At 41.8% G+C, this 12,370-nt stretch overlaps 1 protein-coding gene across 1 annotated transcript; it reads right to left on the bottom strand.

Annotated features, from left to right (window-relative positions):
• Positions 1 to 4,281: 4,281 nt before the first annotated feature.
• TMEM252 (transmembrane protein 252) lies at positions 4,282 to 6,936 on the bottom strand. The gene is made up of 2 exons (XM_027827872.3): positions 6,562 to 6,936; positions 4,282 to 5,430 (listed from the first exon to the last, which is right to left on the bottom strand). Exons 1-2 carry the CDS (start codon positions 6,858 to 6,860, stop codon positions 5,148 to 5,150), a joined length of 582 nt encoding a protein of 193 aa, XP_027683673.1. The 5' UTR covers positions 6,861 to 6,936; the 3' UTR covers positions 4,282 to 5,147.
• Between the last annotated feature and the right edge of the window lie 5,434 nt (positions 6,937 to 12,370).

Genomic DNA, 12,370 nt, shown 5'->3' with positions numbered 1-12,370 from the left:
AAACTTTGTAAGGCTGACTCACGATGTGTATATCTCTGTATCTGATTTGTTCAAGGAAGGACTGTGACCACAGTCTCATTAATCATGCACTTAATGTACAGAGATGTTTTACATGAAAATAGTTGAGAGCTTAATGGTTAGAAGCTAATGTCTGGGGAAATGGCAACATGTCCACCACCTCTTACAAGGATAGTGTAACTCTTTGCAGGGCTGCTAGAGTGAGGGGCTTGACGAGAAAAACTCCTGTCCCCCCTCTACTCCTACTGTTGGGTTAAGTGGTTGGGCTGGTCCATGGGTTGCAGCCTCTACACTGTCAAGGCAGTTTTGAAATAACTGTCCTAGTATCTATGTGGACATTCTTCTGTTTCCCGAACGGTTGGGTTTGTCATACAAACAGCATGTAGTTTAAGAGCACACTCCCAGCCTGCAAGGTTGAAAAGGCTGGGGGAGGGGGGGAGAGAGCTATTTTGGAAGAGACACTCCTAGAGAATAAGGGGGAGTGGGCAGCAAGGTACCAAGGGGTCTTTGCAGAGGGGTGACCAGGACAGAGGGATGGGGTCCCAGAAACAAAGAGATGGAGGCCAGAGGAAAAGGAATGGGGGAGACTTGGGGAAGAAATGAGTTTGTGGACCCAGCTGGAAAGAGAGAGGGAAAGGTTCAAGGAAGGGAAGATAGATGAGGAAGGGACAAAAAGAAGTGGAAACTAAAAGAGGTAGCAAGTAGACCATGCAAAAGTAGTGTGGGAGATGGAAGAAGAAAGACAGAAAGGAGTAAAAACATGGAAGGGTAGAGAGAACAAGAACTATTAACTTGTGTGCAATAGCAGGGAAAAGACCAACTAGCAAAAACTTGTCATTCTGTTCAATTATATCGAACTGTGTATAATTATATTATTTAAGTGCCATCCATTTGTTGACATCACACATTAGTAACCTCCCTTCACTTACTGAAGATAAATAACAGGCTTAAACCCTTTTTTTTTTTTTTTAAATCATGAACCGGTGGCTTATGGTATAAAATATTTAACAATGTACATAAGGCACAAAACCTGGCAAAGATGTTTCATTTTAAAGAATACTCAGTGCTAACACGGTAGTGGCAGACCAGCCCTGCATGGAGCAGTCCTAGGCTTAAGGGTGCAGAGGTGAGGAATACCCCACCAATTCCCCCAACTTTTATTCTTCAGCCATACCTGAGGAGCTGGCCCCATATGTCCAATGCACTGCACTGAAATGTAAAAAAATTTCCCTTTCAGCATGAATAAATTACCATCAAAGAAAAATGCTTGGCCTCACGCCTAGGAACTACGCATCTCAGCACTGAGGATAGTGATAGGATGGGAATAGCATTATTGTTCAGGAGGCTAGGGCAGAAAAGTCCTATTCCTTGAAACCTTGTTTTGAATTCTTCATATCTTTACAAATAAAGAAAATCCCTTTTAATCCAAAACTTCTCATGGCTGGTCATGCCAAAGGTGAATTTGTTTTGGAAAGTTTGAGCAAAATTAATTCAGCCATTTAAAACCTTTCTGCTTTTAAAAGGATTGTTGACATTTATTCACTCATGCAGTCACCCACATCATTTCCATTCAGCTTCTAACTAAGCTCTGAAAGTATATACATGAAAGACAGATTGAGTTGAGCAAAATAGTCCCTCTTAACCTGAACTTGTCTTACATCCCAGTTAGCCCTCCTTCCCTCCACACCTTAACCCCTGTTGCTGTTTGAAGATGCAGTGAGCAGTCCATTTATCCTTGAAAGGGTCTGGAGCCCTTAAGAGCCTACAATAGAATCACAGGACTGGAAGGGACCTCGAGAAGTCATCTAGTGCAGTCCCCTGCACTTATGGCAGGACTAAATATTATCTAGACCATCTCTGACAGGTGTTTGTCTAACTGCTCTTAAAAATCCCCAGTGATGGAGATTCCACAACCTCCCTAGGCAATTTATTCCAGTGCTTAACCACCCTGACATTTCCTAATGTCCAGCCTAAACCTCCCTTGCTGCACTTTAAGCCCATTGTTTCTTATCCTATCCTCAGAGGTTAAGAAGAACAATTTTTCTCCCTCCTCCTTGTAACAACCTTTTAGTACTTGAAAATTATCTTGTCTCCTCTGTCTTTTCTCCAGACTAAACAAACCCATTTTTTTCAGTCTTCCCTCATAGATCATGTTTTCTAGACCTTTAATCATGGTTGTTGCTTTTTTCTAGTCCAGTCCCCTGCACGCAATACTTGCAATGTATTGAGGTTGGTGCGGCCACAGAAAGGCTGCTAATATTCTTAAGCCCTTTTTGGATTTCCCCTGAAATGTTAGGGAAGAATTCAGAATCTTAGTTCTTGCCCAAAACTGCCCAAGAAACAGGGCCATAAAGCAGATGCAAGGAAGGTGTCCTCTGCCTCATTACCAGTCTGCTCTGTGGGTCAGTCAGAACTGGTGGCCAGCTGGCATGTCCTCCCTACCCCGTGGGACGGTGGACCCCAAATTTGGCGCTCTCAAAGAAGCCACTGTTTATCTGAAGCCTTGTTTACATGGAGTTTCATCTGCCTATCAAACACTAGATCAGCGGTTTTCAACCTGTAATCTGCAGACCCTGGGGGTCCACGGACTATGTCTAAGATTTCCAAAGGGGTCCGCACCTCCTTCTGAAATTTTTTTTATGGGTTTGCAAATGAAAAAAAAAGTTGAAAAGCACTGTCCTAGATAAAGGGGTTAGTGCTGTATTCAGATAAAGGAGAACTTAGAAGTCAGGCCTGTGTTAGCAGGGCACTTTGAACCAGGAACGTATCCATAAATATGTACCTTCCAGCTTTCTAACCAGCCACTTTATGTTCCTGTGGGGGGGGGGGGGACTCTGTACATAAAAATGGTGCAATTCTTCATGAGCTACAGCAGAAGTGAGTCAATAATTGAATTAAAGTGTGCCATTCTGAAAAGTCACACTGAAAATGGCATTCTGGGCTTCCATGTCTGTTTTTCACTGATTTCCAGATAAAATGTGCTCAATTCAAAAGTAAAAAAAAAAAAAAAAAGGTGGGGGGATATCAAATCCTGACCCGCTGAAGTCAATAGCAATACTGCTGTTGACTTCAACGGAACCAGGATTTTACTCCGGTAGTTGTTCTAACTGCCAGCCCTGCATGCTCAACCTAGGGCTGAGAATCAAGCTTGAATCTTGCCTCACATTTAATGAATGTCTTCCCTCAGCAACACATATACAACCCCATTGTTGTCAGCGTCCTGCAGCATGAACATGACTAAAATGCAGTAAAAACATACCTTTGTCACTAAAGCCAGCTGTTCCGATTCTGAATACATTCAGGAAGCAGGTCTCTTGAGTAAAAAGGTATCATTTACCACGGTCACTTCTCAGAGGAAACCCTCTCTTTAACTGCTTTTGAAATAACATGTAAAGGTTCCCATTTCTCCTGGTTTTTATTCTCCCCCACTTTAGAATGTGCAGCTTTTTAATCATTTAAAAAATCTTTTTACATAGATCCTGTTTGTCTTTCTCCATCTTTCCAATTATAGTATTTATCCTGTCATTGTTTTCTTTTGAATGTGTTTAGTCTCTTTCTCTCCATTGTTTTTCCTTTTTTTCTGTCCTTTAACTCTACCTCTTTTAATGTGTCATTTCCTGTATAATTATTTCCATTTTTAACCTTATGTTCTCCTCTCCCCTTTTTCTGGGCACACCATCTACCCCTCCCTACTACTTCGACTCCCCAAGGAAAACATTTCTCACCTCCCATTTCTTTGTCATTCTTCTCAATCACATCCTCTATTTCCCTTCTTCTCCCATCAGGGGAAAGGCTATATTTCAAATCAGAAAATAATCCTCGAGGAGGAAGAACTGATTTATTTTGCAGTTGATTTTCTCCATGTTTTCAGTTTCTACAATGATTTGTAGCGAGCCTACTCTTGCCTCTTCTGATACGTGAGCGTAAAGAAAGATTGATAAAGCATCTCATCCTGTTCATGTTGTCGTCATAAAGGGCAAAACTCTAGTTGAACTCAGTGATGCAGGATCAGGCCCAAATAGAGCCTTACTTCTTTGGCACAGAGTTTGTGAACAGTGCAATGGAAGCAGCTAACCTTATAGCTATGAAGACAATGCCTAAAGAAATGGCTCACAGAAGGCTTTTTTTCTGCAATCTGTATTATTCTTTCAGGAGCTGTGCTATGAAACTGGGGTCTTCTCATTAGTGTGCAGCAATGACTGAGCTCAGCTTGGGTGTTGTATATCCCTCTGGAAGTATGGAAACCTCATTTCTAGTTCAGACTTGGTTTGAAAAAATTTATTGAAATAAACAGATGAATTCAATGCAATATTAAAGTATCAGCTATTAACACAAAGTAAAGCAGTTATCTCCAAATACTCATGGTAGAAAAATACCCAACTATTAGCTTATGAATTAATAATCTTCCAGATCAGCAAATATGAATGGAAAAACAGATGGGAACTTGCACCAAAAGATGAGATGCGAGAAAGATTTAAATTAATAAATAGAGGAACATTAAGTAGCAGCACTAACATTTTCCTTCCAGTGTAAAAAATAATGGCTTCTATACACTGGTAGCCAGCGTATCAAGGTACAGTACAGTCATTTATATCTCAAGAGCGTTTTCACTCAACATCTTGATGGGCTGATGTGAGCACAAAATGAAATACTGGCTATGAAAAGGAAATTAGCCAGTTGGATATTTGGTATGAAAAAATCTTTCATAAACAGATCATCTAGAGACATTGAACAGAGTACAATGAATGTATTTGGTACTGGCTTTTTTGTGTGAGCATAGTGAAATATTGAAACGTGAAAACAAGCTGCTCTGATGTTGGCTTGAGCCAACAATTATGAGCTATACTTAATATCATTAGCAAACTCTTTAAAGGCCAGAGAATGCTGTTCTTGTTTTAAAATACTGGGAACCTCCTTAAATAACCTCTCTAATGCCACATGAATGGATTGTGGTCAATGCTGTCCCCAGGCAACTGTTGCACCCTGTAGTATAATACAGTAGTATTATATAGCACTGGCCCATGTCTTTTCCAGCACCACTTTGCACATTCAGTGTCTTATCCACTGACTTTGTCTCAGAATAACTGGCATGCTTTGGTCCTTCTAAAGTCCCTTCACAGTTCGTATTATTAGCAACTGACTCCTGGCCTGGGTGCATGACAAGCGCCTGAGACTCCTTCTGTACTCGAGTCATGCTCAGCTGTTGGCTGCTGCTGCACAGACATTTCGTACGATGGTGGTTGTTCCTCCTGAAGGCTAGTTTCATCTATGAATTCCATGCTGCTTTCAGTGTACAGCGGCGGAGGGATGTTGTAGAGCTCTTCCTCTCTTGCTGAAAGGGAGAGTGGTATTGGGAAAGTCTGCTTTCCCGGATCAATGCTATCTTCATAGCACGGAGGGTAGAAATCAGGCCTGAAAAATAATCACACCGAAAAGATTCACTAGTTAGAAGAGATTTATATGAGCTGGGCCTGGTTAGATATGTGTGCTTTTGTCACCTTGTCACAGTTTATCTGAGATTTAAAATATAAACTGAAGAAATGAAATCTGGCTAAGAAGGACTAGATCAGCTGAACACATATGAAACAGATTTGCTGATCTAGCATCCTGTGACTTTCTCTAAAGTGTGCCATTAAAATAATTTTAAATATCAGCCTCAGCCTCAAAAGTGAATTTAATTGACAAGGTTTCCTGACTGTCATGCAAATATCACCCACCAAGTGTCTATAGTGCAGCAGCTTCCGTAAAGGGCACTCGGATTGGAAAAGGGAGTATATTTCCTGCCAAGCTGATTGCATGGTGATTATTTTCCGCTCTCCACAAATTTTTAAGTGCTATCCATATTATCTTGGTTATCTAACCAGGGTTTGTGATGCGATGTATTTATAGAGCTGTTACAGCACATATTGTCAGTGTTTATGGTGGTGTTACCACAACAGACAGCAAGAGTCATTTGTATCCAAAGACTCTGTTACAAACTTTGCCAGGCCTAGGGCCAACTAGTTTAAGAAACTGCCTATCGGAAAGCATCAGACTTCACTCAGAAATAGCAGGGATATTTACACAGAATCCTCAAGCATAGACCATATAGGAAATTGTGAATCATTCCAGTGCTTTGGCCTCCCTGGAAGACTGTGCGGAGGAGCAATACCAAAACACTGGCACAGGCGCTGTCGTTGTCTATTACGGTGATACAACTGGGCCTGCTGCACTCCTGGGGTAGTTTCACTGAAGCCAGTGGAGTTGTGCCTGCTTTCCCCAGGAATCTGTCCCAGTGTGTGTAATCACTGAGAATAGTTTTTCAGGAATACAATCAATGTACAGGATATATCACCTGAACTGCTGCTGTTACTGTCCTAACTGCAATCCACTGCATATGAAATGTTCAGGCTCCTGTTCTATGCCCTTACAAATAGAATAAAAAGTCTTACACTAGCTACAGGTTACTTTTCTTTGATATAATGATATGTCATTTATTTCTCTTGAGGATACATTTACAAAATGCAACACCCAGTTTGCCCACGCATACATTGCAGTACATACCTGTCTATGGTGTTGATGTGCATTTCTCTATGGCTGGGATTTCTCTGGAAAATGTAGAACAGGTTGGTTTTTTTTCTGACTTCATGGCACATGCTCCAGAAAATCCCAGTCGCAAGGAGTAAGAACCCCAAAGGTAGCAGAGAATAAGCAACGAGCAGATTATTCCCACATCTGCACAAAAGGGAGCCTGTGGAAATGCAAAAGGCTCCCATGCAAATAATAGAGAAGCCAGTTAAGAGCACAAAGAAACGAAAGAGACAGAAAAACTTTTTTGGCATCTTCATGGTTAAACACAGCATCTAGTTCCTTCTCTCTCACGCTCACACTTTCTCTCTCCGCTGTGCTTCCTACTTGCATTCGTCAAGGTTTTATGCACTCCAGGATCAACTGGCCTTTGGACAATTAAGAGAAGCAGGCAGTTATACAATACTCATTAACTCATCGAAGTCGCCGTAATATCTTTAGGGATTAATTTATAATTATAAGGCTGCTTTAAGAGGGGGGAAAAATTCTTCCTGTGTCATTTCTTTGCCAGTGTAAGCTTTGAAAACCATTGATGCATACTGTGCTTCTCAATGAGTTAAACATTAGGGTTTGGGTTTGAACAGAAACCACCAACCTCGCCAGCTTTGGGGCAATGCTTTCTAGCACTGACAGTTTCTTTAAAAAAAAACCCAACCTCCATTGTTCCTAATTCTCTGTTAAAAGCTTGAAGAAAAAATGTGTGTCTACTGATTATGAATTCTTTCTTTCACTCTTCCCAACTGAATGTTAAATGACTGTGGCATTTCTTATAGCTCACTTTCTAGTTTCCACTCCAGGACCATCAATGATCAATAAAAATTACACACATTCAACAAAACAGTCTAAGGGTGGTGTAAGTTTGGTTCTTCTCCTCTTCCCCAAATTCAGCTCCATGTTGATTATTTTTTCTTTGCTCTGTCTTCTTTCTCCTAGCATCAGCTATTGACTTAGGAGCCTATTTTTAAAGGTAATTAGGTGCATAAAGATATAGATAGGCACCTTGTGGGATTTTCAAAAGCTCCTAGGCCCCTAACACCCACTGAAATCATTTGTTTAATAATGCCACTTTGTCTTTCAGTGGGGAGGAGAATTAACCATACCGTGCCAAGAAATGTAGTCAACTCTTTCCCGCCTAGCGTCTTTAATCAAAACTGGATGTCATTCTAAAAGATAGGCTTTAGTTCAGCCACGGTTGGGCTCAGTGCAGGAACTAATGGGTATAATTCTATGGCCTGTCACACTAGATGATCATAAGGGATCCCTTCTGGCCTTAAGTCTATGAGAGTGATTCTTTCTTCCACTATAGCCCCTGTACTCTGCTGCCATGGTATATAGGGGTCATAAAAGCCTCACAAGTCCTGGCACAGGGGCCATGCCCAGTGGGGAGAAAGGGGCATATTGGATAGGGGAGGGGCTATAGCACATGCCACTGTGGCCATTCTGCACATCTCCAGAGTGTGGAGCTGCCCACCGGCTGCCCAAGTAGGGTGACAAATTACAGTAGCTCCTGTGGCTTCCTAAATTACTCTGGGTTGTTTTGATGTCTGACCAGCTCAGGGCCCCAAAGGCACAAAGGTCATCTTTGCTTCAACCCTTCCCCAAGGCGCAGTACACAATCTCACCCTATGACTCTATTCATGTATTGTTTGGTGGTTTAGTTATGATTGTTTATTAGCATTGTATTTTACCTGTGTGGGCACGACCCCAAACACTTTGCCAGGGGTTCTTGATAAATAATATGCTTATTTGTTTATTTTGTCACAAAGCTGCCATACATTCTGGTGAAAAAATGTGCTTTTCAGCCCTCTCCCGCTGTGTCAGGTTATCTACTCAACCAGCTCCAAAACAAGTCAGTGCAGCCGATTTTTGTACCAACTGTGAGAAGGTGTTTTGAGGCTGTTTCATTTGCTGTGATACCAAAGGTGGCAAAAGCCTCTCTTAACAGAGCAAAGCATTCACATAAAGAGCTGTCGGGGCCAGTTTTTACTGCAAAGTTAACTCATGTTATAATGCAAATCTTCCTGTTAACTCAACGCCCATCCACACACACAAACCCCACACTCAAGTGCGGTGGCACTATTCACTCAAGTTGGTTGGCACAATTGGCCTGCTAACACGACCACTCAGTAATGTGAATGCAGGCTAGTGTCACTGGAGTGCTGCCAGTCCTCCAATGCCGTCCCACAATTCCCCATACTCATATTTTCTTGCTCTCTTCCTATTCCATCCATCTAGCCTGGACGTCACCTTCACTGCCCACAGGTGAAACAAAGTCCTAATTGTACAGCAAACCTCCTCCGTCACAGAGCCAACAATTGACTTGCCAAAACCAAACTGATCCATAACAATCTGGGGTGGCCAGATTCGAGATAGCAATAGTAACCTGCTTTGGAAGTGTTATGGCCAGACATGATAAGGGGGGGGCTTCATCACCCACTAAAAACTGCATCAGTGGCCACCACTCCTCCAGCTCTGCATGCAGCTTATGTGCTCTTCTTAACAAAGCATACCACCTCTTTCCCATGATGTCGAGCCACTGCTGAAATGCCTGCCACTGCATCTTACGCCCTGCATCTTCCCCCTGTTCACAGGCTCCCACAAGACACTGCAAAAAAATTCTTAGCATGGCTCAGCTTACTGCAATGCTAAGAACAATGGGATGCGCCCACAGCAGACAGTATAAGTGAGTAGAGTGGCAGTGTGGATACAGGGCATTAAAGCAATTAAAGTATTATTCTGCCATGTCCCTGCTCTCACTCAAGCGAGGCAAACATTGGAGAAATCAAGTGTAGATCACTCGCGCTAACTTTCCAGTAAAGATACTCTGCATGTTGTTCACACATTTTAATAAACTGCCGTCTCCTGCCCTAGTGAAAGTCTGTTTATAACAGGTGGGGCAAAGCCAAGCTCACTAATGGAGGTTTTCACTGTATATAAGGGGTAATATAAATAATATCACAAAAATAACATAAATCGTCTCCTGCATCCCTTATCGTGTGCAGTAAAATTGAATTCATTGCTCTGGTTAGGTGTGGTGTTAATCAGTTCTAGGTACTAAGTGTCCTGGCACAGATTTCAATCAGCTTTGGCTAGTGTCTAGGTATTATGGCCCAGATTTTTAAATTTTCAATGGGACTTTGGCTCCTACATGCTTAAGCCACTTTCAAAAATGGGCGTTCGCCACCTAGGTCACTTTGGCCTTGCAATGCCGAGCCATGCAACACCTACATACCTTGCAAAATCTGGGCCTTCGTGTCCTGGTGTCAAGCCATGCTACAGCAGCAAGAGCACCGTGGTGGAATGTTCTGCCTTGTTGTTCAGTGTCCTGTTGGTGGTATAGAGAGGAGACTCTATCTTGAATGTATTATTATTGTTTAGTATTTGTATGGCAATACCACCTGGGAGCACCAGTCGTTTTATTGCTGACAAACACAAGCACAAGAATTTCCTCGCCATGGAGCAATTGCTCCATCAAAGAAAATACAAGGAAGAGCCAAGGTGAAGTTTGCACACATCTATTTTCTATTTTAAGCTGTATGTAAATGCATATTTGTTGTGGCTTCTGGGATCCTGGAAGGTTGTTAACTTGGCCTTTGGTATAGCAAAAGGTAGACCAACTCTAACACAGGCCAGATGGTGACCTGTGCATCCAAGAGGTATGCCACCGTGTATTATGGATGCAGATATAGTCAGCAGACAAGCTGAGACTCTGAGGATGAGAGTGGAGATCAGTGAGACAATCAGGAGCTTCAGAAAACCCTAATGGGGCTGTCTTAAACTGTGTAACCGTAGGTGTACCTGGCACAGTAACTATGTGACATTCAGGCCTGGAAAATGCTACTACTGTCTTATTAACCTACATTGTTACGTACAATCTAATAATCTATTCAATCAACTTGTTCAGTTCCCTGATAGTGTAGGATTGTTCTTTATTGCACATTTACCTAATGTTTTGTCCAGTTTAAAATACTCCAGTATTGGTGCTTCCCCCACGTCCCATGGCACACTCCCCCGCCCCGAGAAGCTAATGGATTTAGTAGATACTAATATGAAGCTTTTCCTGATATTCAGCCCAAACTTTCCGTTTTCTAATTTGCATCCTATTCCTCTTATTATATGTCCTTTTTACTTTGCTAAATAATTCCTCCTCCTCCTCCTGGCTGTTCAGCGAGTGCAGAGCTTTCAGATAATGCACACAGGTAAATACATCTATTGAATAGTCTATGACCTCTATCTAAAGTAATGCTAAGATAATGACTGTAATTCAGATCATCTACAGAACTGGTCATCCTTCCGATCACATAAAATATTTGCTCCAATAATTTTGATGGTGACAACACCTTGCTCTTATTGACCTTTTTGTTTTATGTGCAGGCGATAAGACTAAACAGAAATTATACCTCTGTGGATACATCATAAGTTAATTATTATAAAATTGCTGTGGTGTTGTTTCTTTGATGCTACCGGTAAAAATGGTTGGTCATATTTTGTTTGTTGAAAGCAACCAATGTTGCTTAAGAAGACTGATGCTGTACGGTGAGAGAGGGCAGTATGAATGGAATCTCACTTTCCATCTTAATGATTTTACCCTGCCCTTTATCCTCCCCAAATCCTCTTAAAGTGTCCTTTCCACGTCAGCTTTCAGTAAGGGTTCTCTGGCCAGAAAAGAATTGCTTCACCAGAATGGTGGTGAATTGCATCAGCCATTTAAAAATGACATTTAAAATAATGGCCTGATTTCTTATTTTTCAGAATTGCTGATCACTTACAGCCGTCTCTGAAGTCCAAAAGTGAGAGGGGGAGGGGGTTGAATGCTCAGCCCCTCTGAAAAGTAAGCCATCAAGGTAAGAGAATTCTTCTCATTTTTATTTAATTTATTTATTTATAACATCCTTGGGGCTGACTGAGAGAACTAAAATGAGGCAAAGTAGATTCATCTAGTTGAGCAGTAGTGCACAAACCCAAATCTGGGAAGCTCACAGGCCGATGTACAAAGTTATTAGATGCTGCAATTGGAATGTCAGTCAGCACGATTAGGGAGACATCGGCCGTGCAGAACAAACTGAGGTGCTCCTGAGCTTTAAAAAGCTCATCAGAAAGGTGGAACATACATGGGTTTGTCACAGGGGGAGTATCAACAGTGGAGAGGTAAGGCACCACTCCTAGGACTCCTTAGTGCAATGCAAAGCAGGGGCCATCTGTAACGCTGGTGCCAGCTCTGGCCAAGGCCATAAGCGTCAGCTAAAAACTGACAAACTCACAGCTGGAAGCCAGGGCAATTCATTTGTGTATTAGTATACATCAAAGTGGCTGTTAAATGTGTTAGAATGTGTTTGGTGTTTAAACCTCATGAAAACTAACAGGAGGTTACAAGCATTGTTTTTATTTACCTGTATCCTGTTAGAATGTAGTAGCAAACATTTACATTGTATATACCCTATATCTAAGTGACTCATCAAAGAGAAAGAAGCCTCATGTCATGCAAATGAAGGACTGTAACAGGAAGGTGCTAATTCCTGCGCATTTCAAAGCAAGTGGACATTGTGTGTGATGATCAAAGACTCTAAAAGCATTCCCCCCTCTCATCAAAGTAAGAGCCCAGGTGAGTAGCCAAACTGTCAACATGTTTTTCTGGGAGATAAAGCCATAAGTATGGTTACGAGGAAAAAAAATTTCTCTCTAGACTGTTTGGATTCTAATAAGGCAGAATAACCAAACAAGAAGACAGAACTCTCCAGAGTTACTCTGGGTAGCCCTAGAAGACTTTTTGGGAAACTGGCAGATT

This window comes from Chelonia mydas, chromosome 5 (assembly GCF_015237465.2).
Source record: "Chelonia mydas isolate rCheMyd1 chromosome 5, rCheMyd1.pri.v2, whole genome shotgun sequence".
Taxonomy (NCBI): domain Eukaryota; kingdom Metazoa; phylum Chordata; order Testudines; family Cheloniidae; genus Chelonia; species Chelonia mydas.
This window is presented reverse-complemented; position numbering and strand designations above follow the sequence as displayed.